This window comes from Myxocyprinus asiaticus, chromosome 1 (genome assembly GCF_019703515.2).
Source record: "Myxocyprinus asiaticus isolate MX2 ecotype Aquarium Trade chromosome 1, UBuf_Myxa_2, whole genome shotgun sequence".
Lineage (NCBI taxonomy): Eukaryota > Metazoa > Chordata > Actinopteri > Cypriniformes > Catostomidae > Myxocyprinus > Myxocyprinus asiaticus.
Genome location: NC_059344.1, coordinates 12,081,063 through 12,104,720, shown reverse-complemented (window position 1 = coordinate 12,104,720; position 23,658 = coordinate 12,081,063). Strand labels below are relative to the sequence as shown.

General features: G+C 41.1%; 1 protein-coding gene across 1 annotated transcript in view; it reads right to left on the bottom strand.

The window, feature by feature from the left end:
- The window catches only part of LOC127445583 (synaptotagmin-7-like), a 213,897-nt gene that overhangs the window by 47,006 nt on the left and 143,233 nt on the right, over nt 1-23,658 (bottom strand). The window contains exon 6 of the mRNA XM_051705738.1: nt 21,439-21,558. Coding sequence (XP_051561698.1) covers nt 21,439-21,558 — 120 coding nt within the window. The remainder of the gene's footprint in view (nt 1-21,438; nt 21,559-23,658) is intronic.

Sequence of the window (23,658 nt, the reverse complement as noted above, 5' to 3'; positions counted from 1 at the left end):
CGCTCTTCCCGAAAGTTCATAACGAACTGAAAAAATCCTGGTGCACAGTGATTCCACTCTTCTCAATAAAGTGGACCATGGGGAAGACAAAAGTTATGCCCAACTACCCCCCTGAAAGAGGCGGTAGCGGCACATCTTTGCCCGGTGTGTAGCAGGGCGTGGAACTAACTAATGTCCACACTGGCTGGAAAAGCATACTCAGCAGCAGGCCAAACTGGTTCAGCACTCCACATGATGATGGTACAAGTTTTCCAAGCTAAGCTCCACAAGCAAATGGACGAGAAAGGCTACGATCCAGAGACGTTCAAAGAGCTCCGCATCGCTACAGACTTAGCACTGTGAGCCACGAAAGTCACTGCACAGGCCTTGGCAAGTCAATGAGCAACCTGGTGTTTTTGGATCGTCACATCTGGCTGACCCTCATGGAAATGCGTGACGTGGGAAAAGCTGCTCTATTTGATGCTCCGGTGTCTCCAGCCAGCCTTTTTGGAGGCTCTGTGGATAGATTTGCTGAGCACTATGTCATGACTCAGCAACACTCACAGGCTATGAGACATTTTATGCCAAAACGGAGCAGTACTTCATCACAACCGGCTAGCTCCTGCTCTGTCTTGGGTCAATGCTGAGCTAAAAACCCCACACCAGCTGTCTCAGTGCTGCCAAATGTCGCCGCCAAGCTGCTGGTAAAACCACACAAGCTGTGGCCCAAATGAAGGCAGCCGCCTCAGCTCAAGCCCCCCCCCACCCCTTGGCGCAGCAAAAGCACTCCTGACACAATGCTGTTCCCCTCTTCCCCACTGCTGTTTGTCGGGAAAGGAATATTGTTGTTCAAAATGTTGTTCAATATGTTGTTTTCTGTGTCTCACATTAATCACATGCAATAATCTTTGCACATTATGTACAACCACTTCCCAATGGTGAGCGGCACATTATATCATGTATGAACATACAAAGATTGCAAAAAAGTACAGCGCTTGCACGAGACGTTCACACTTTTTCAATATGGGCTTTCCCACTTCAAAGCCCACACATTATGCACAACCGCTTCCCAATGGTGAGCAGCACATTATATCTTGTAACGAACATACAATGATTTCAAAAAGAGTACAGTGCTCATTGCACATGCACGAGAAGCTCACACTTTTTCAATAAAGTGCTTTTCCCACTTCAGAGCCCACACATTATGCACAACCGCTTCCCAGTGGTGAGTGGTGCATTATATCATGTTATGAACATACTAAATTGCCCTCTATCCCATTACGTGGACACGTGGCGAGCTCTTACTGGCATTCCGATTGGGTGCTAAAACGATCAAACATGGTTATACGATCCAATTTGCACATCTGCCACCCCGTTTCAACAGTGTTCTGTCTTCCACGGTTCCGTCCGAAGACGTGCTGGTGTTACAAGCCAAAATACACAATCTTCTCGCAAAGAATGCAATAGAGGTTGTTTCATATGAATTAATATGCCTGCTGTCCCGCTGCGCGAATGCGTGGCAAGTCCTCACGGGCGTGTCAGAGCTGGTGTTTACAAAGATCCAGCACGATCTGTGGTCCGACCACAGGATGTGTCGGTGTTGCGTGCACAGACTGCGACACACACAGCGGGATTTACAGCCATTATTTCCTCATTCTGGAGAAGGATGGTGGGCTTTACCATCACCACATTCTGATTCATTTGGACAACACAACAGTAGTGGCATATATATGTCACCATCACATGCTGGCCCACGTATGGCAGGTGAAACACAAGTATGTGTTTCCCCCAGTGCGACTCCTTTATTCTGTCATCAGCAAAGTCAGAGTGGACATGGAAACAGTTCTGTTAAGTGCGCCAAACTGGCTCAATCAGTCCTGGTTTCTGGATATGGTAGAAATACTGGACGGGCCTCCATGGGAAATACCGCTGAAGAAAGAACTTCTTCTCAAACACAAAGCACAGTTTGGCATCCCCAGCCACAGCTGTGAAGCCTACACGTGTGGCCTTTGAATGGAGCACAGCAGACGAGCCAGAATTGGCTCGGTCGGTTATGAACACCATATTACAGACTTGGGACCTAACTTGGTCCTAAAAGTGCTCGCGGGGCACTCCCTTTGAGCCTCTGGACTATGTTGAATTGCGTTTGTTTTCTCTTTGGTCTGGGTCTTTCTAAACCACTGTCAAACCCAGAAAAGGCTATGTGCCTAAGGTTATAACCACACCCTTCAAAGCGCAGGTGGTTCACCTTCAAGACTTTTTCCCTCCTCCATTTAATTCGGATGAGGAACATTCCTTGCATTTGTTATGCCCTTTGCGAGCGCTACACACATACATTGAGCGCACATGCTAGTTCAGACTGTCTGACCAACTCTTTGTGTGCTATATGTCCTCACAAGGCATATGTTTTGCAGCAGGTTTCTCAAAACATATTCACAAGGTTTTACAATCTAGACATAACGTCTCTCTCAAAACAAGTCCTCTCTGTATAGAGCGCTTGCTATTTTATTGGCCAAATATATACTCATGCCCCTCTTTTTAAGTACAGGTTTCCTGTCACTTTACACAACTGCCTGCATTCGGACCATTGTGTTCCCAAAGTTACAGGCACTTCATAATAAATAAACTTCCTTTCCTGCTGGGTTCATGAAGGGGTTAATCCACACTATATGACCATAATTAATATATACACTACTGGTCAAAAGTTTTGAAACACTTACACATTCTTTATTCTATTTTTTTTTTTTCACATTTTAGAATAATAGTAAAGCATCAAAACTATGGAATAACATAAATGGAACTATGGCAATTATGTTGTGACTAAACAAAATCCCAAATAAATCAAAACTGTGTTATATTTTAGCATCTTCATAGTAGTCACCCTTTGCCTAGAATTTGCAGACATTTTCTCAACCAACTTCTTGAGGTATCACACTGGGATGCTTTTTAAACAGTACTGAAGGAGTTCCCATCTATGTTGGGCACTTATTGGCTGCTTTTATTTATTATTTGGTCCAAGTCATCCATTTCAAAACTTTTTTGTTTTTAATTAAATTTTAGTTTTTAATGAAATAAATTAATATGGTGGCACAATTATATTTTTGTCTACAAAACTAATTTCAAACATTTAAGCATATGCCTTCAGATCAAAAGATTTTTAAAATCATGAGAAACATTTCAGTCAAGTGTTTCAAAACTTTTGACCAGTAGTGTGTATTCTGAGTGTTCTCCTCCTGGCTGACCATGAGGGTCATTCAATTGCAGCATACTCATGTTGGTCACTGTCCTGCGGGACTGTGGCATCATGTTTCCTCCCTGAAAGGTTATGTCGTGTAGTGCTGCGTGATGGGACTCTGTTCCCCATATGTGTCAATTTAGTGACGCAATGTCAAGTGTACTGAGTCATAAGGGAATGTCTCGGTTATGTATGTAACCTCGGTTCCCTGATACAAGGGGAACGAGACATTGCGTAAGCTGGCCGCACTACAAGACTCTTTTTTGAGGTGCGAGTGATGCGCACTTGTTCCCTCATTCAGAAAATTCTGAGGAATGGTGTTTGAGCCTTTTAGGTGCGAAGCTGTCCACTATAAAAGCGGGCATGCAAACAAGAATTTGCTGACTGAGGGACAAAGAGCGCATCGCCAATATAAGAAGTGGCGTTATTGTAGAGAGGTTTCAATATGGTCGTGTAGAAGGACGCTCCCCATATGCGTCAGCTTAGTGACGCAATGTCTCATTCCCCTCGTCTCAGGGAACCAAGGTTACATATACTATATTGCCAAAAGTATTCACTCATCTGCCTTTCAGATTTTGGTCAGGACTCTGTGCAGGCCAGTCAAGTTCTTCCACACCAAACTCGCTCATCCATGTCTTTATGGACCTTGCTTTGTGCACTGGTGCGCAGTCATGTTGGAACAGGAAGGGGCCATCCCCAAACTGTTCCCACAAAGTTGGGAGCATGGAATTGTCCAAAATCTCTTGGTATGCTGAAGCATTCCGAGTTCCTTTCACTGGAACTAAGGGTCCAAGCCCAGCTCCTGAAAAACAACCCCACACCATAATCCCCCCTCCACCAAACTTCACAGTTGGCACAATGCAGTCAGACAAGTACTGTTCTCCTGGCAACCACCAAACCCAGACTCGTCCATCAGATTGCCAGATGGAGAAGCGTGATTCGTCACTCCAGAGAACGTGTCTCCACTGCTCTAGAGTCCAGTGGCGGCGTGCTTTACACCATTGCATCCGACGCTTTGCATTGCACTTGGTGATGTATGGCTTGGATGCAGCTGCTCGGCCATGGAAACCCATTCCATGAAGCTCTCTACGCACTGTTCTTGAGCTAATCTGAAGGCCACATGAACTTTGGAGGTCTGTAGCGATTGACTCTGCAGAAAGTTGGCGACCTCTGCGCACTATGCGCCTCAGCATCCGCTGACCCCGCTCTGTCATTTTACGTGGCCTACCGCTTCGTGGCTGAGTTGCTGTCATTCCCAGTCACTTCCACTTGTTATAATAGCACTGACAGTTGACTGTGGAATATTTAGTAGTGAGGAAATTTCACAACTGGACTTGTTGCACAGGTGGCATCCTATCACAGTACCATGCTGGAATTCGTGGAATCCTGAGAGCGGCCCATTCTTTCACAAATGTTTGTAGAAGCAGTCTGCATACCTAGGTGCTTCATTTTATACACCTGTGGCCATGGAAGAGATTGGAACACCTGAATTCAATTATTTGGATGGGTGAGCGAATACTTTTGGCAATATAGTGTATGTAACCGAGGCATTAGTACTGCACAAACTAATGGCGCCATCTAGCGGCCATGTGTGGGAAAACACTGAGATGACAGCATCATTATGAGATGATCAATGTCTTTCTAGCAAGTCAGTCCACTGTCGGCCATCTTTGGAATGCTCACAGGAGGCTATTTCCAGTCATGCCAGTGCAGCTCCTACCTACTTGAATGGAGAAAGACCAAAATCTCAAAAACGGTTGGTCAAGATTACGATCAAAGAACATATTTCAAATCAGCATTAAAATCTGACAATATTAGAATCATAAATTGTGATTCTTTACCTCATATTACGCAAAAAACACAATTTTAATGGCTTGTATAGCTAATGTGCATGACATGAATGTGCTAATGTGTTGATTGACAGGTGATGTCTATCTAAAAGGTCATTGGCTCTTTTAACTGTAAGGCGGGACTTCCTTTCTACATCAGTTGACCGTTGGGCACTCAGAACTCCTTGGTTGAGCGTTCCAATTTCTCCCATTAATTTTAATAGAAGTGGCATCTCTGCTAAATCATTTCTGGAGATGATCCAATGTTTATCATATTACAATCCAAATTGTGAAGCCTGTCAAAATGATCCCTTCTCAAATGTTGTCTGTAGATTTCTTAACTTCTGCGCTCTGTTTGGGTGGTTTTGTACTGATCAACTATACTATTTGTTAACATTAGGTGTCATGAACTAACAATTAATTGTTTGCTATCCCCTACTTTGCTCGATGCATTTTCCTGCTTTTTTGTGCTTAGCAGGTCTCATGCCTGCTACTGTACATTCTCAATAAAAACATTTTAAATGAATATTGTCAGTGTGATAAGTTGCAAATTAAATGCAGTAAAAAAAAACTGATCACGCAATTTTGCTACACAAAAAATTCTGTATATACCGTATTTTGACTGTAGAGATCTTTGGTGAATCGCAAATACACTTTTTTTTTTTTTTTTAAATGGTACTAAATACAGGCTTCACATTTGTAAAGAAAAATATAATTTGTTATTTTGTTCTTTTGATTTTGGGGTTAAATTGACCGGGACATGTACTTGACAGGTTTTCTCTAGCGGTTCAAGAACAGAACAGAATTTCTTTACTAGCACACAATGATGATGGTTCATTATACAGAAGTATATACAAATTATTATTATTATTTTTTCAAATTACATTAACAGTATAAGTATCATTCAGCAATATACAAAATTATTAACATGACATAAAATGGAAATAGGAAAATTGACAATTTTGGTTGTTTGTTCAGTTTCAATTGTTTCATGCTTTCAGCAGCCAATATTTCAAAGCACAAAACAAATTTATCCTAGTTGCAAACAAACAAAGCATTACTTTATCTTGCATAGTTTTATTTAAGGTTTTAGGGTCAAGCATCCTGTCTGTGCTAGTACTAGTCTAATTTGGCTAGCTTCACCAAGTGACGCATTTGTGGTAAAATACCAGAGATACTGAATGGAAACGCAGCCTAACAATGCATGATTAGTTTCATACGTTTCATTTGAATATTTACTGCTTTCTGCTGACTTGATCAGAACAGACCTGTGACTCATTTATAGGTTGCCACCCACCAGCTGAGAACCGCTGATCTAAAACACTAAAGCAGTGAATAAAGTAACAGAACCCACAGTATATCCTAATCAGATACAATCCAGTGCACTAGACCATCATCCTACATAAAAGAACTGCCGATGGCCTGTCAGACACATATGTGGCGCACACTGGAGCGCTGAACCATATGACCTAGCACACATTAGCCTGTCTTCCACCCTGAACCCTGTCTCCAAACATACGGGAGAGTGTTGAAGCTGTATTTATTTCCTCTGCACTCGCATGTCTTCCGGCACTAGCTCGCTAAGCCATATACTGTCATGCATGGCCGCTCGTTATTTCCATGTCACTAGGAGGGCGATGTTGAGCTGGCTCGGCCCTGCCTCTCTGGCTGAGCGCTTCCATAGCTATCTGTGCATGTGTGTGTGTGAATGCAAGAGGGAAATAGTGAAATGTGTGTGTGTTTGACAGTGACTTAAGCTGTCCATATCAGCATGATTCTTCTCCTTAGAAATGACACACAGCGGTGAATCTGGCAACAATGAAGAGGACAGAGGTGAGGTAGATTACCGGTGAGGGGCAGACTGGATATGTGTGGGCAGTCTTCCTGAAATCCATGTCTGATCCCCTGTAAGCCTGATATTTCACCATCATTAACCTTCGAAATGACTGATTGTATTGCTGAAGCCGACCAAAGTGTCCACATAAAATATCTCCTGAGCTCAGGGATGGACTGGCCATAGCAATGGTGGCTATTGTTTTTCAAGAGTGGGGAAGTACAGAGCATTGTTTTTGTCCCTGACATGTTGCTCCCAAAAGCTGCTCAAACTACTACTCAAATAGTGAATTATTTATTTAATTATAATTTTTATTCTCCCCAATTTGGTATACCCAATTCCCAATGCGCTCTAGGTCCTCGTGGTGACATAGTGACTCGCCTCAATCCGGGCAGCGGAGGACGAATCTCAGTTGCCTCCACGTCTGAGACAGTCAATCCGCGCATCTTATCACGTGGCTTGTTGAGCGTGTTACTGCGGAGACTTAGTGCATGTGGAGGCTCATGCTATTCTCCGTGGCATCCACGCACAACTCACCATGCGCCCCACCGAGAGCGAGAACCACATTATGGCGACCTCAAGGAGGTTAACCCAACATGACATTACCCACCCTAGCAACCGGGCAAATTGGTTGCTTAGGAAGCCTGACTGGAGTCACTCAGCACGCCCTGGATTTGAACTTGTGACTCCAGGTGTGGTAGTCAGCGTCTTTACTTGCTGAGCTACCCAGGCCACAAACAGTGAAATTTCTTAAAGAAAATAACAAAGCTAAAAACTGTTTTGCAACAACCATTATGAAAGCTGAAATAAACATGTGTTGGCAAAATACATAAATCTGCACGTGTATCTCCGAGACACTACTAAACTCTATGAGCTCAACAGCGGTGCTTACATTTCATACTGTATACTGTCAATCACGTACATCACCGTTTCAATTATTGGCCTTTTGTTGCAAAGTTCCCCCATTTGAGACCTTGACTAATCATAATGAGAATTCAGTTGATTGAAAGCCCAGTGTCCAATTGGCAATCAGATGCAGATCCAATGCAAATAGAGCTCATGAAGCTCCCACTGAAGTTCCATAGAAAACCATGGTGTCCAGGTGGGATCACAAATAATGTGTTTAGGCCCTCTCATCCAATGAACATCGATCTTTACTCATTTATAATCTAATGGTACAGGCACCTGCTGTAGACTTCCATTGAAGCATGGCTTTTATAGCACGCTAGAGGCCACACGTCCTCTATGGCATAAGGCATACTGCGCTACTACTACGAACAAACAGCGCAATAGTAATATTTGATCATATTTGACACTTTTATTCTCTAAAATATTGAAATGTGCAAAGAGTAATATGTAATTTATGTAGATTATTTATACATTTATTAAAATAGTCATTGCCACATTTCTTTAGGGGAAGCCATGCTTCCCGTGCAGTCAACACAGAGAACAGAGATACAACCAAAACCCAAAACAAAATTTCAAACTAAAAGTCTTAGTCCTACTAGCGACCTCTAATTGCTGCTAGGGCAAATGTCCCAAGTGCTACAGAGCCCTCCCTCAGCAAGTAAATCCGACAGCCTCAGGGAACTGGACAGACTCAGGGAACTGGAAAGGCTCGTCGACAGCCTCAGGAAACTGGACAGGCTCGTCGACAGCCTCAGGGAACTGGACAGGCTCAGGGAACTGGACAGATTCAGGGAACTGGACAGCCACAGGAAACTGAACAGGCTCGTTGACAACCTCAGGGAACTGAACAGGCTCGTCGACAGCCTCAGGGAACTGGACAGGCTCGTGGAACTAGACAGCCTCAGTGAACTCGACGGGAGCACTGGCAGCAACTGGGGAACGGCCTCCATGGCTGGAAGAGCTGGCAGCAACTGGAGAATGGCCTCTATGGCCGGGAGCATTGGCAGTGACTGGGGAATGGCCACCATGGCCGGGAGCGCTGGCAGTGACTGGGGAACGGCCTCCATGTCCGTGAGTGCAGGCAGTGGCAGGGGAATGGCCTCTGTGGCCATGAGTGCAGGCAGTGTGTGGCAGGGGAACAGCTGGACAGCAGGAGTCCTTCTCCTCCTCTTCTTCTGGATGGCTGGGAGCACTGCTGTGGGAATGGCCTCCATGGCCAAGGATGCTAGCACTGGGATGGCCGAGGCTTCAGACACTAGCTCTGGGACGGTCGAGGCTCAGGCGCTGACTCTGGGATGGATGAGGCTTCAGGCGCTGGCTCTGGGACGGACGAGGCTTCAGGAACTGACTCATTGAACATGGAAGGCATGGGTGCTGGCTCGTTGACCCTGGCAGGCGTGGGTGCTAGCTTGTTGACCGTGGCAGGCATGGGCGCTGGCTCATTGACCGTGGCAGGCGTGGGCGCTGGCTCGTTGACTCTGGCAGGCGTGGGCACTTGCTCATTGACCAGGGTAAGCGTGGGTGCTAGCTCGTTGACCGTGGCAGACATGGGTGCTGGCAGCGTCATGGGATTACTACCATAACCCACAGTATAGAGGGAGAATGTGAGCTTCAAAGCATAGTCAATGAAGTACACCAAAAAAGCTCACATCTGCCTCCTGGCAGACAAGATTTCCCAGGCTCATTAAGTCCAAACTAATAGCAGTCCTTGAGTTCAATATCTCCCCAGTTGAGAACTTGGGCGAGACCGCAGAACTGCTCGGTATATTGCTCGTTGGTCCTCTCTCCTTATTTGGGAGCAACCAGTTGAAAAGCCACTAGATCCATAGTCTTGATCAGTTCTTCTGTAATGTTTGCAGTAACGAGGCGAGAGGAGGATCTATGTGTAAGCTTTTTAATAAAAACTCGAAAATACATAAATAAACATAAAGAACTCAAAACACAACCACAGAACAAACCATTACATCCATGTTCCATGTTCCATCCAGTTAGTGGCTGCTAGAGCAAATATCCTAAGTGTTACAGTCGCTTACTGGATGTTTTTTGTTTTTGGCACCATTCTGAGTAAATTCTAGAGACTGTTGTGTGTGAAAATCCCAGGAGATCAGCAGTTACAGAAATACTCAGACCAGCCCGTCTGGCACCAACAATCATCCATGCGATTATCTAATCAGCCAATCATGTGGCAGCAGTGCATATAATCATGCAGATACGGGTCAGGAGCTTCAGTTAGTGTTCACATCAACCATCAGAATGGGGGGAAAATTTGATCTCAGTGATTTGGACTGTGGCATGATTGTTGGTGCCAGATGGGCTGGTTTGAGTATTTCTGAAACTGCTGATCTCCTGGAATTTTCCTGATCTCCTGAAAGTCTCTAGAATTTACTCAGAATGGTGCAAAAAACAAAAAAGATCCAGTGAGTGGCAGTTCTGTGGACGGAAACGCCTTGTTGTTATATATATATATATATATATATTTCCTACTAACAATGTTCAACAGTGTACCGTATGTACTTGCATCACAGGAGATTTGCGTCATTTTTGGCATTTTTTCTGAAAGTTTCTACTGCATCTCATATTCTGTTTTGTGTTCAATAGATTTCCGTGGTGGAAGTGACAGTGATGGAATTGAAATTTTTTTATGTTTTATATATATATATATATATATATATATATATATATATATATATATATATATATATATATATATATAGTGTGATAGTGTGACAAATGTTTAAATGAGAGTTTACTTTGTAGAAGTCCACAGTGACAAAAGTGCCCGAACTAGATAGAACAACCGGCACTGATCTGTACTACATGCATGTGTGATACATATAGTGGTGGATTGCATGCTTTGAGTTGTGATGAGCTGGAACAGGTTCAGAGAAGATAATATTTTTTGTCCCAGACCACCCCTACCTGAACTGAAACTATGAGAACTTAATATTATCACTATCTTAAACTGCTTAGATGAGATCTGAACATAATGAAAATATGTGTCATAATACCCTTAAGATAAATTTCGCCTGCAATTTGCTCAACCAAGGCTCAATATCCAGGAATCATCACTTGTACACAGTCTCATGTGTACCAATCAGTGTGTGTCCACTACAATGCTTTCAGCACCATGGTCAGCAGACAAATAAAAAGCACATGACTGGAACACCAAGCTGGGAAAACAACACACACCTTAACACACTTCAAATCCATTATGTCAAGATGCAGTCAAGGCCCAGTTCAGGGACAATCTTGAAAAGGAAAGTTCTTTTTTTCTCCCTCACTTCTCTCCAAAGACACAGACTACAGCTAAACCGGGCAGCCCTGCTGTAGTCTCAAAGACCAATAATTGGCGAGTTAAGCCTGCTGAACACTTGCGCTTGCACTCGCTTGGGCTTTTATTTCTACTATCAGGGTAACAGCAACTTCTCTGATTAGTGGATCTCTCTTCAGAAAGTAGACATACTTCACCGGGAATTCTGTATTTTGCTATGGTTTGTCTTAGTTGTCATGTTGATTACATTCAATTGCTGTGCTTTTATTGGTTCTTCATTAGATGGCCATCGTAGGAGCAGTCACCCTGTAGGAATGTGGTCCAAAAATTCTGACAGACAGAACTCTGTCGGAGGCTAAGATTCATCGCAATAAATCAGCCATCAGAAGACACTCTGTGGGCGGTCCATGAGAAGCTGGCTGAGCCTGAGACTAGTGCAGCCCAAGCTGCTGGTTACAATGATTCCTTTCCTACTTGCATAATAAGAGCACCGCCACACTTGTCTAAAGGAACATGCCTCCTCCGTATATCATTAGGTCAACTGATGACACTTTATACTAGATGGACATGCATAAAATAAACACAGAAAGTGGCAGGGTAAGTGCCAAATGGGCAGGGGCTAAATTGGGCCAGAATGACTTCGGCCCGAGATAGCTGCCATAGGCTCCAGCAACCCCTGCTACCCTACACAGGATAAGTGAGTATTGAAAATGGATGAATGGATGAATCATTGGCAGTTTGCTCCAGTCTAGTTGTTGGGTGATCCAGAACACACATCCCATCTCTATTTAGTGAGTGTACTTGCTCAATGGCATGCACTCCACTTCGCTCTACTGCCCATGCAGTGAAATCAGAACTAAAATGCAATGACATTTTCACATGTATGATATATATCTACAAATATGCAGTAGTAATTTTGCTTGGTTTATTAAAAGTTGTTTACGCAGACAGGTTTTGACCCTGGGACTGCTTGCATCAAAAGCAAGAATCATACCACTGGAATAACACGTGCCACATAGGTTTTGGCAATATTGTACATTTTTGCACAATTAATCCAAAATTTGCACATATTTTGATTAATTTGGTTTTTTATTGTTTCTTTTCTAGCAATTTGTATATAGTATATCACAAAAGGGTTTAAACTAATTCAGTATGATTAATTCTATAAACAATAATGCATGAAATACATTAACACAACTAATTACACCACCATAATAAGGATTGGAATGTTCGTACCCATGGAGCAATTCAAGTTTGAAGTGACATCTTGCACTTTTTGCAAGTCTCAGTCAGTAGGGGGCAATAAGCGGAATGCTAGATGTACAGACAAAAACTTGACAGCTGTTCAAAGAGTCCAGGAGTCTCAGGACGTGTTTTTTATTTTATTTTTTTTATTTTTTTTTATTTTTTTTTAGCTTTAACTTTAAAACAGAATCATAAAAACTTGCAGTTTATGGCTAGAGATGCTGAAAACCAGTGAAATGCAATGTAACCACAGTGCGATGCACCAAAAGCACCTGTCTCACGCAGTGGCGTAGGTTTGGTTTGAAAGTTGGTAGGGACATGTTGCAAGCTTGTTCAAGCTTGTAAATCTATTAGTTTAAAGGATTGGACCTAAGATACAAATGGAATATTATTTTATACAGTAATAACAAACAACTGTAATTGGTGCATCTTGAACAGCGGCAAGAAAAGTAACAGGTGTCATGTGACATCACCATTATGCGCCGCTTCAGAAGATGAAATTTACACATGAATAATGATACTGAGAACTTTTAATAGTCATTTAAATGAAATAAAAACATATTATAAAGTTAATGTATTTTATAAGTGTTAAAATTGTCCAAATGTTGGTTTGGACATTTTTTATTTTCTTAAAGTTGGTAGTGACATGTCCCTACCTAAATCAATGCCTATGGTACGCCTTTGTGTACAGACAGAATGCAAAAATGCGTTCTGTGAGAACACCTCTCAAATCTACCTCGGACAGATTGGTGAACTAAAATCTATTAAAATTACAAATTAAATAGATTCACAGCCCTCATTTCAACATAAACAATTATGCTTTTTTTTTTTTTTTTTTTTTTTTTTTTTTTTTTAATGAGGAGGAATAGATTTGAGGTAATTTTATATCTTGCCTAGGACACCAAAATCAGCACCAGATTTTTGGGTTGCCCCACCTCCAAAATCCTAATTTAAACTTCAAATAGACTTTTCATTTAATCATAATTTATCAATTCTGCCTTATTTGTGTGTGATCCATATGACATAAGACATAAGAAAGCAACCAATGCTATACATTATGCAGTCACAATGTATTTGTCAATCACATCACTGTAGATTTGTATCAGATCACAGCAGATCATATCACTATATGCGTACAAGAGATACCAATCATGTACACTGCATTTGAGAACACACAAATAACTAATAAACTCCATAAGTGGCAAATATATGAACACTCTGCGGGGGGCATTGCTAGTACTGACTTCATCATGTTACATTGCTTTTCAGAGGAGGTTGGTCTTTGCTATTCAACACCAACAATCCATAAATGTTATATCGCTTCATCCTCTCATTAGCACACATCTCCCAAATGTGCTTTCTTGTATTATAATCATAGTCATAAGTGGCTCACACAGGATAATATAATGGAAAGAAATAATTGAGCTGTGGCGGGAGGATATTGATACAGATGCATTTCACATATTGTGCGTCCACCAGCGAGCGATACGGCTGGGGCGTTATGCTGATGTATGGCTTGTTTTTGAAACAGATTGATTTGGTGGGGCTCCTGGGCAGTGAAGCCAGTCAATGGAGAGGCTTCGGGGTGCTTTTTCATTGTGATTCATTTCAAACTGGGCTTGGGAGTGTGGGGGATAAGAGAAGGAAGGAGTGTGAGTGTAAAGGAACATGATTATTTTAACACAGACAGTACAAGTGCTTTGATGAAGAGCTCAGGTATCAGGGGAGCAGGTTGAGACACCATCTGAGAGAGAATGTTAAATACTGCTCATCTCGTTTTTATTCTCAGAGGAGTCAAGTTAGTGTCTCGGGTGTTTCCTTTGACCTAAGTTGTCTCATCTCGTTCCCTAGTCCCCTTTTTAGTGAATCCGTATATAGTGAAAGCAAATTCGAAGACTTGCAAGGAAGCTGATCCACTAAACATTGGGACACTGATGCACAAGGTCACGCTTTAAAATTACATCTGGAATTGACTGGATTTTGAAAAGCAGGTGTTACCAGAATGGATGCAGGTGACTTAAGTGCAGGGGTAGAAAAAGTATGAGGTATTGGTGACATCATCAAAAAAGTAAAGTAGTTTAGAGGTGGAGCAAGTTACAGTAACACATTTTGATAAAAAATCTATTTTTAGAAATGTGCACAGATGGGGGCCTGGGTAGCTCAGTGAGTAAAGACGCTGACTACCACCCCTGGAGTTCGCGAGTTCGAATCCCAGGGCGTGCTAAATGACTCCAGCCAGGTCTCCAAAGCAACCAAATTGTCCCGGTTGCTAGGGAGGGTAGAGTCACATGGGGTAACCTCCTCGTGGTCGCTATAATGTGGTTCGCTCTCGGTGGGGCACGTGGTGAGTTGTGTGTGGATGCCGCGGTAGAAGGTGTGAAGCCTCCACACGCGCTATGTCTCCGCAGTAATGCGCTCAACAAGCCATGTGATAAGATGCGCAGGTTGACAATCTCAGACGCGGAGGCAACTGAGATTTGTCCTCCACCACCCAGATTGAGGCTAGTCACTACGCCATCACAAAGACTTAGAGTGCATTGGGAATTGGGCATTCCAAATTGGGGAGAAAAAGGGGAGAAAAAAATAAATAAAAAATGTGCACAGATGAATCCTACACCAATGAAATGTGCATTAAGAAAGTACATTTTTGAAGAAGATTTTGATTTCATGTTGATTTGTTGAACATTAACATGTTACGTTGGAATCATGGCCTAGTGGTTAGCGCATATGTTCCAGACACATTATAAAGATTTGGTTTGAATCCAGCCTGCCATGATCAATAAAAACACAGCAAAAAATAACACACTTTATGATTTCTAGTTTATATGCTATATAATCATCTCTCTATATTCCTGTCAATGAGTGCCTGCTGAAAGGCCAAGGGCTGGGTGGGTGTGACCCTATAGTTACCCTAGTGACAGTAGCCTGGCCACTGAGTGGAATGATTGAAGGCAGTTATTAGTAAAGCAAGGACACTCTCCATGGTGACCATTCCAGACAGCCCCCGGAGGGCCAGGGTTGAGCTTTGATCACAGTCTGATGCTTTGACAGGCACCCTACCCACAGAGAGCAAGACAGTAAAAGAGAAAGACACAAAGAGAAAGAGAGAGAGAGAGAGAGAGAGAGAGAGAGAGAGAGAGAAAGAAAGAAAGAAAGAGAGCTTTTTTGTATGTTTTGCAATTGGTATGAACGCAAACTGTCCGAGCTCGCGAAAGTTAACTGCTATTAATGATGTATAATCTGCATCTTTGCATGCACCCATTGACAGTTATTATAATATAATGCATTTCTAGCAGCTGGTTGTCTCAGAAAGCACTTTGCATTCTTCACATATCTTGCAACGTATTTTCGGCAGACAAACAGACGTGATTGAAAAGTTTTGGGGGTAAATCCCAAGGGACAAATACTTAAAAAAAAAAAAAAAAAACAGTAAACTGACTCAGTTGCTGCTAGTTCTCGAAGAGGTACTCACATTGATCACAAAGAGAATCATCATGTTGCTACCCTGAACCCTACTCATTCAGCCGAATTACTGACAAGCACCATTCCCCATCAGACATTTCTGCATCATTTCAACCATGGTCAACATTCCCTCTAGTGGCTCAAGCACCCTCTGATTCTTGGGTTCTGGTCTCATAGAAACCAAGAAGTAATCACGTTCATGTAAGCATTGATGATGCGATTCACAGTATGTATTTTTGCTCTAAAATTAATTTTTTGCTCCACTGATGGTTAGGTTTAGGGTTGAGGTTTGGGTTAGGGGTACAGTTAAAAAAATATATACTGTTGACTGTATTACATCATTGTATAAACTCATATTTAGCACCACTATGTGGATATTTCACCCAGAGACTGGAGCTCACACGTGCCCAGATGTTTTACAGCACTTCCAGCTTCAGCCACTGGGGGCAGTGATTCATATTTCAATAAGTATAGACCAATTTCAGCAGCAGAACTTTCATCCTGTGATGTGAATTAGTTGATAAATGTACCACAGTTCGGACCCAAAAGTACAATGTGAAAAAAGACCTGGGGGCAGTGGAAGGGGGTTCAATCTTGATAATATCAGACCAAGCAACTGAACTAACTTTTAAAACAGCCTTAGAAGGTACAGTATATTGTATGTAGACGCTCCCTTCTCATTGACTGGTTTGCAATTGGTATGCAATTGGCTCTTCCTATAATTTCTTTAAGGAAATGTTGAAAGCATCACTCAAGCACTAATGTTGGTTGATGGGGCCATCCTTGCTGTTATAATTCACCCCAAAGGTGTTCAATAGGGGCTCAGGTCTGGGTTTTGTGCAGGCCAGTCAAGTTCTTCCACAACAGACTTAGTAACCCAATTCTTTATGGACCTGGTTTTGTGCACAGGGGCATTGTTATGCTGGAACAGAAAAGGCTCACCCCAAACTGTTGCAACAAAGTTGGAAGCACATAACTCTCTAGAATGTCACTGTATGGTTTATCATTAAGATTTATTTTCACTAGAATTACTGGAATAGCCATACCAGTTAACTAGATGATATTGTTCACACACTTTTAGCCAAATAGAGTGCCTAGGTACTGTAGACAGCAAGACAGCTCGCTTGGTCTTGAAAAAGAGCTTTTATGTCCCAATGCAGCCTTAGACAAGATTTAAATCCCAGAGCAGACATTCCCAGGCACAGAAATTCTTCAGAGTGATTGTACACAGTCTTCGGAAACAATCAGTGGGTGTGGCCCGTTGATGCTCGCCAAGACATGCGGGCCAACCCTCCTTCGTAGATATCTCATGTAAGAGGTGACTGGTTCTCTGGAATCTTGCTCTGTGTTGCCTCAGGCTGCCGTGTGTTACATTTATGTTATTATATTTCCTTTAAAAGAGTCTAATACGTCAACATAAGGCAGAAGGACAGGCCGTTGAGAGGCAAACTTCCTTCGAGGATAAATGACTGTGGTTGTTAATAGCTTTGTGGAAAACAATAGCTGAGGGCAGTGGGCTTCTAACACACACTCTTGCATGAGGAAGGACTGCTGTGTTGCAAAATGGAAGACTCCAAGGTTCCCATGGGATGGGATTAGATTTGTTACAGCGCTGGACTAAATGTAACATTTGTAGGCAGGAGTGAGCAGTATTGCTAAGAACTGTCATGAGAGCGGGAAGTCTTAGAGTAGTTGTTATTTTATTCTCTTTTTAATAATGCATATGTGAAACACAGTTCTCAGTTTCCCGTACTGTTAGGAGGTCCAACACGCTTTTGGAAATTAATTGTTTCAACCTGCTTGTTTCAATTAATCAGTAAAAAAAAAAAAAAAAAAAATAAGTCAGCTCATTTTCAGAAAGAGCGTTCAACAGTTCTGGCTGAATTTTTGGAGCAAAGGTCAGTGTTAAAATTATCAACACTTTAGTAACACTTTACAATTAGGTTGCATTTGTTAACTTCAGCAGTAATTAGGTATCATTAACTAACAATGAACTACATAGATTTTACAGCATTTATTAATCTTGGTAAATGTTAATGTATGAAAATACAATTGTTCATTGTTAGTACATGTTGGTTCATAATGCATTAACTAATGTTAACATATCTTTTTAAAATGTGTAATTTTAAATATGTATTACTATATGTTGAAATTAACATTTACCAAGATTGATAACTGGTCAAAATGCTTAAAGTGCACCTATTATGGTTTTTAAACATACCTAATTTTGATTTAAAGGTCTCATACAATAGATTTACATGCATCCAAGGTCAAAAAACACTTTAATTTGCTCGTAATTTAAATTGCAGCATTACCTTTTTTTTCCCCCAGTGTCAAAAACGACTCCTTCAATGATCCATTCTAAAGGATTCATTATAAACTCCTCCTTTCAGAGAGCCTACTCTGCTCTGATTGGTCAGATGTCCCAGTCTGTTGTGATTGGTCTACAGCTTACAGCGTGTGTCGGAAAGGAAACGGCCACTACCATATCCAAGTTTCAGCTCCGTCTGAAAAAATTTATGTTTTACCTTACCAATTTGAGCACGAGTCCGATAGTGATACATCGGAAGATCAACCCGAACCACCATCGCAAGCACGACGAGAACAGGACGTTTCTCATTGGTAAGCTTATATGTAGTTTGACAGGCTAACAGCGTACACTGGCTGTACATGTAAACAGACCAGAGGCGGGTTTTTTGTTACCAAATTACGTAGGTTAGTGCAGGAAGTAAGTCTGGAATTACTAACGACTCGTTTCAGGTGTTCAGAATCGGTTCTTTCTTTTGGGTGTCAATAACTCCATATTTCGTGCACTTTGATTTTTGAAACTTTGCAGACTTTTTTACATTCACAAACAGATATATAACACACTACATGAAAGGTAATATTTGAAAAACCATAATAGGTGCTCTTTAACTAATGTAACTAATGTAGTTAACTAATGTTATCAAATACAACCTTATTGTTAAGTGTGACCAATTTATCTTCCTCAACAAACAACATGCTGTTTATGGATAGTTGTTTAAACTGTTTAATATAGTTTACAACGTTTACATTTACTTCTGAGTAACAATGACAAATCTGTCATTTAAAGTAGGCCTAAACATGAGAAGTTATCTGTGCTTTTGGATTTCATTTATTACATACCTAGTTCATTAAAGCATTTATTAAATGCTTAATGGCATTTATGGTGCTTTTATAACATTATATAGAAAAATAAGAATACGGGCAGAGTGGGCATGGGGTAAAATTCAGCAGGAATGAATTCAGCAGGAATGAAACTAGCAGGAAATTTGTCCTTGCACACATCTACCCTGTAGTTCAACTAGTCTGAATCTGAGAGTGTGAGTTAATTCCTATGTGTGTCTGACTATAAAGTGATGTGTGTATATTTGTGTGGGCTGATGTGTGTTTAAAGAGTCAAGTCTTATTCTCCAGGCAGAAGCCAGAACTGTATGTATGTGTGTGTTTGTGCATGATACGCGTCTCAGCCAGATGGAGGAGGGTGTATTTTTAGTTAGGACTACACACTCTCTTATAATGAGCACACCCCCACTGTGATCCCCATCACCTTACTGAAACGCAGATCACAGTGAGAAAAAAGGGAGAGAGAGAGAGAGGATAACAAGGGGAATGTGTGATGATAGCAAAAAAAAAAGAGAGAGAGAAAGAAAGAAAGAATAAAACAAGCCAAACTGAGCCAGACATAGAAACAGTGGCATAGCCAAGGGTGGGACAGGGTGGGCCCAGGCCTACCCAAATTGGACCCAGGCCCACCTAGAATATTAGAGATTATTCTTTGACTTCAAATATATATTAATAAAATAGTAAATAAAAAATGCATAAATTCTGTTTGAATGTGCTGCTTCTCAGTTTTTAAGGAAAATTTGGTTAAAAAAAATGGGCGAAAACATGGCACATCCATTTTTATTGAGGCCCACTCAACAGTAATTTTCTGGCTATGCCCTTTCATAGAAACAAGAATAAATAAAAGATAATACACAAGAATAAGAAAAACTTACATTAAGATTAACCAGTGTGAATTAGTATTATTGTAATGCTCACCAAAAAAATCAATTTTGCACCTAATAACACTAAACGCTTTGAACGTCACACATTGTCCTAACCAGACGCGACGCAAGAAGATTTCTGCGACAAGCAATCTGTCTGCCACACTAGACGTGACACCGTGATATTCACTAAAATGATGATAAATGACAATAAAAACAGAAATCAGAACAGTCAAAAGGAACAGTTTGTTTAACGTAACTCATTTTCTCACTGAAGATAAGCATACGCTTTCTACAGCAAGCCCAGAGGGGAAAAATACACAATCACACAGTAAAGTTATTTTAAAGTTACTTTATAAATTGCATCCTAATTCAGTCTGTGACCATTGTTTGTGTTCATGCAGTACTCCTGTTGGTATTGCTCTAAATGTGACAGGTAAACGGAGAGAAAATCAGAGGGAGCCTGCCGGTTTGTGTGTTTGTGTGTGTGTGAGACAGACCTCTGTCTGAAGAGAGCGAGACCTCAAAGCACACCATTCGGTAGATGTGTGACCCTCGGCCAAAGTCAAGTTGTTCTGAACCAGATAGTAAGACGCCGGCTTTAGTATAAAGTTATGAGAAAGAGTTTAGACCCATTTGTTGACTGGGCTGCCCGGCGCGACTTCGCAGAAATAGAAACCATTCAAGAAATAGAGTACCATGTCGCTCGTCGCGTATCTAAAAAAGAAGGAAAACCTTATTTGTTTTCATCTTTATTTTGCACTTTACAACACTAAACATGGTAAATGCTGAAGTAATAAAAAATTTTAAAAAATAAAGAAACGCAATTGCATGAAAGCCACATTTGTTTTTGCCATTATTTTGCACTTTATAACACTTAACTTGTTAAATGCTAAGATCAGACGTTAAGGCTAGCAGGGGGATAAAGTCACTGCTACAACTCACTGGCACAGTGATTGATAACAGGCTAAGCTACACAAGGGCAACCATCGATTTTGTGATGAGTTTGGGTGGATTGAGAGCTTAATTAGCAAAGAACAGACCTTGTACTTCAGAACTTACGATTGACTAACTGTTGATTTGGTCATCTCCACATTCTGTGGACTGATGGCACCAGTGGTGCTATTTGAAGGCTAAAAGCTCTTCAAATACTCTGTAGACAGAGTATGTTAGTTTGTAATAGTTTACTGTAAAACATAAAATAGACACAAACACACACACACACACACACACACACACACACACACACACACACACACACACTACAGCAGGCAATTCCTCTCTCATTGAGCTGTATCATTTTGAAACTCCTTACTTTGACTGCTGATTCTCCATTTAAAGACCTTATTGAATGGTTTGATGAACAACAGGTGGTATAAGGGGGACTCTCAGAGAGTATTTCATTGAACAAAAATCTGTATACGCTCCTGAGCAGAAAATGTTCGTCCCATTAACCCGGAAGAGAATGACTGCTATTTTCAAAAAGGGTATATCTGCAATATACAGTATATGTACACTAGCACATCAGTTTCATGAGGTCTTTCAAAAATGTTTAAATTAGGGGCCGTTCAGACCAAACACATTCTTACAAAACTGTTTACATAAAAAACTATTAAAAAAAACAAATGTGTTTGGTGTGAATGGCTCCTTAGACAAGTTGTTACCGTTTGTCAGCCGGAGGCGTTTCCTTGCTCGGTGGTGCCTCCTGTAAGTCTGGAAGGTTGGCAAAGTCATCTTGCTCGGCCAATCCAATTGCGAGAGTCAGCACGACCATCTTGCCCTCTCTGTTACAAAACACGAAATATTTGTTGGAAACAAATATTCAAAGAAAGGAAAATTGAGCAAAATATGTAAAGATGCAGGTGGGAGGAAGAACCCCTTTAATCTAGAAAAGGAAAGATCATCAAAACAAGCTTTGAATTTTGGCTTGACAAAGCCTCACCTGTAAGTGTAACAAAAGTTTAAAAAGCCTTGAAGTGTGAAGGACAGACAGACAGACATACAGATTGTTTTTAAAATTTAAAATAAACAAAGAATGTCACATCCAAACCACACCCACGATTAGTTTTAACCAATCATAAATGCTCTTCAACTAGCCAAATCCTCCTACAGTAGGTCAAGAATTTCAGGGATGTGAGTGAACAGGAGAAATATCCCCAAACAAACACCTAAGCAGATCAAAAATGTCAGTGCATTTCATCATATTGTTTAGGCAAACAAAGGCCACGTCCAGACTAATACGTTTTTGTTTGAAAACTAATTTTTTTCTCGATGTTTTGGTCCTCTGTCCACACTGAGATGGCGTTTTTGTCACCGAAAACTGAGCTTTTCGAAAATGCTGTAAGTGAATACATTTTAAAACGTCGTCTTCGCATTGTAGTTTGGACAGGGAAAACTAAGATATCTGAAAACAATGACGTATTTGTTGTCATGTGACGCAGTCATGTGATCCATTCAACCCAAAACAATCAAGATGGCGGTCCATGTTGTGGCATTGTTGTGCCTGCTTTCCAGTTTGATAGCATTGTTAAAGATTACTTTGTTACTTTGTGCATCCTTTCCATTGCATTCCTTCAAAGGGGACGGGAAGTTTACTCGGAATTGCTGTCTGGCGATGGAACACCAGGGCAATTGCTTTTCAGACTGTATATGGAACGATGATTTATGGCATGCACAGTAAGGGGATTTAAGCGTTTTCATACGTTTCACAAGCAACTTTTGGAAAACAGTGTGGACGGAGAGCATTTTCAAATGTATCCAGATTAATGTGGACATAGCCTTGAAGCCTTTTCACCCAGTAAGTAAAAATTAGCCCTAAGTCAGAATAGGCTGAATCACTTTGCTGAGTTTAGTGGGCATGACATGAAAGCTCTAAGAGGAGATTTGGTCTTGGGTCTTTGTCAAGCCAACATAAATATTGAAGAAAAAGCAGGCAAAAGTTAAAACAAAAGTAAGAAAAGAGCACATGCTGGATGGACTACTGGGAACTCTTTCAACCTCACATATACCCATACACAAAGTCCTGTCCAACAAGTCTTCAGGTCTCAGTGGAATGACTCATTCTTCCCTCAGACTGTTCCTGCTCTCCTGAATTATTCTTTCTTTATTTTATTTTTTTTTGTCCCCTTCTGGCTCTGGTTCATTCTGGATCATTTTCCTTTTCTCTCCCAATGGATTCACGCCAGCCCATAAGAGAGAAAAATCATAAATGAGATCTCTTAAATATCTCAAATGTTTCTCCTAGACAGCAACCAGATTAAACAGAAAGCAAATGAGATTGGAGACTTTAGCTCGTCTCCTGCTTCTCAGATTTCTCCTAAGAAAAAGACTCAATTGGTCTCATTTGTTTTGTTTTTTATTTCTTCAAAGGAATTTTAGGACAAACATCTGCAACAAATGTAATCCTTATTATCCATAATAATTAATAATAACATAATAATAATTAAGAACTATGAAAGAGCACATTTTGAGGAATGAAACTTTCATCTGGGAGAGATTTGCTTGCTAAACCTATTCACTGAATCACATACTGCAGAACTTTCCTGGTTAACATCAGCATTTCTCATTCCATTCTACAGGATTCCAGAACTTCCACAGACTAGAACATCTTTTTATTTTATTTTTAATTTTTTTTTATCAACTATGATTTTTTCCTCTTCTCTCAGACTCCATTAATCAACAGATTGTATGATAATTTATGCTCATAAAGGATCTATCGGCAGACTGGCATGTAAAACATGCTTATGCTGGGGGGGTGCGGCAGATTTAGTGAAGTGCAGAGAGTATATTATGCCCACACACACTTGTTTTATTGACTACGCTAAGTCTAGAACATCACCCTTACAAGGGAAGTAAATGGCTTACTTTTGAGCCATTGATTGTAA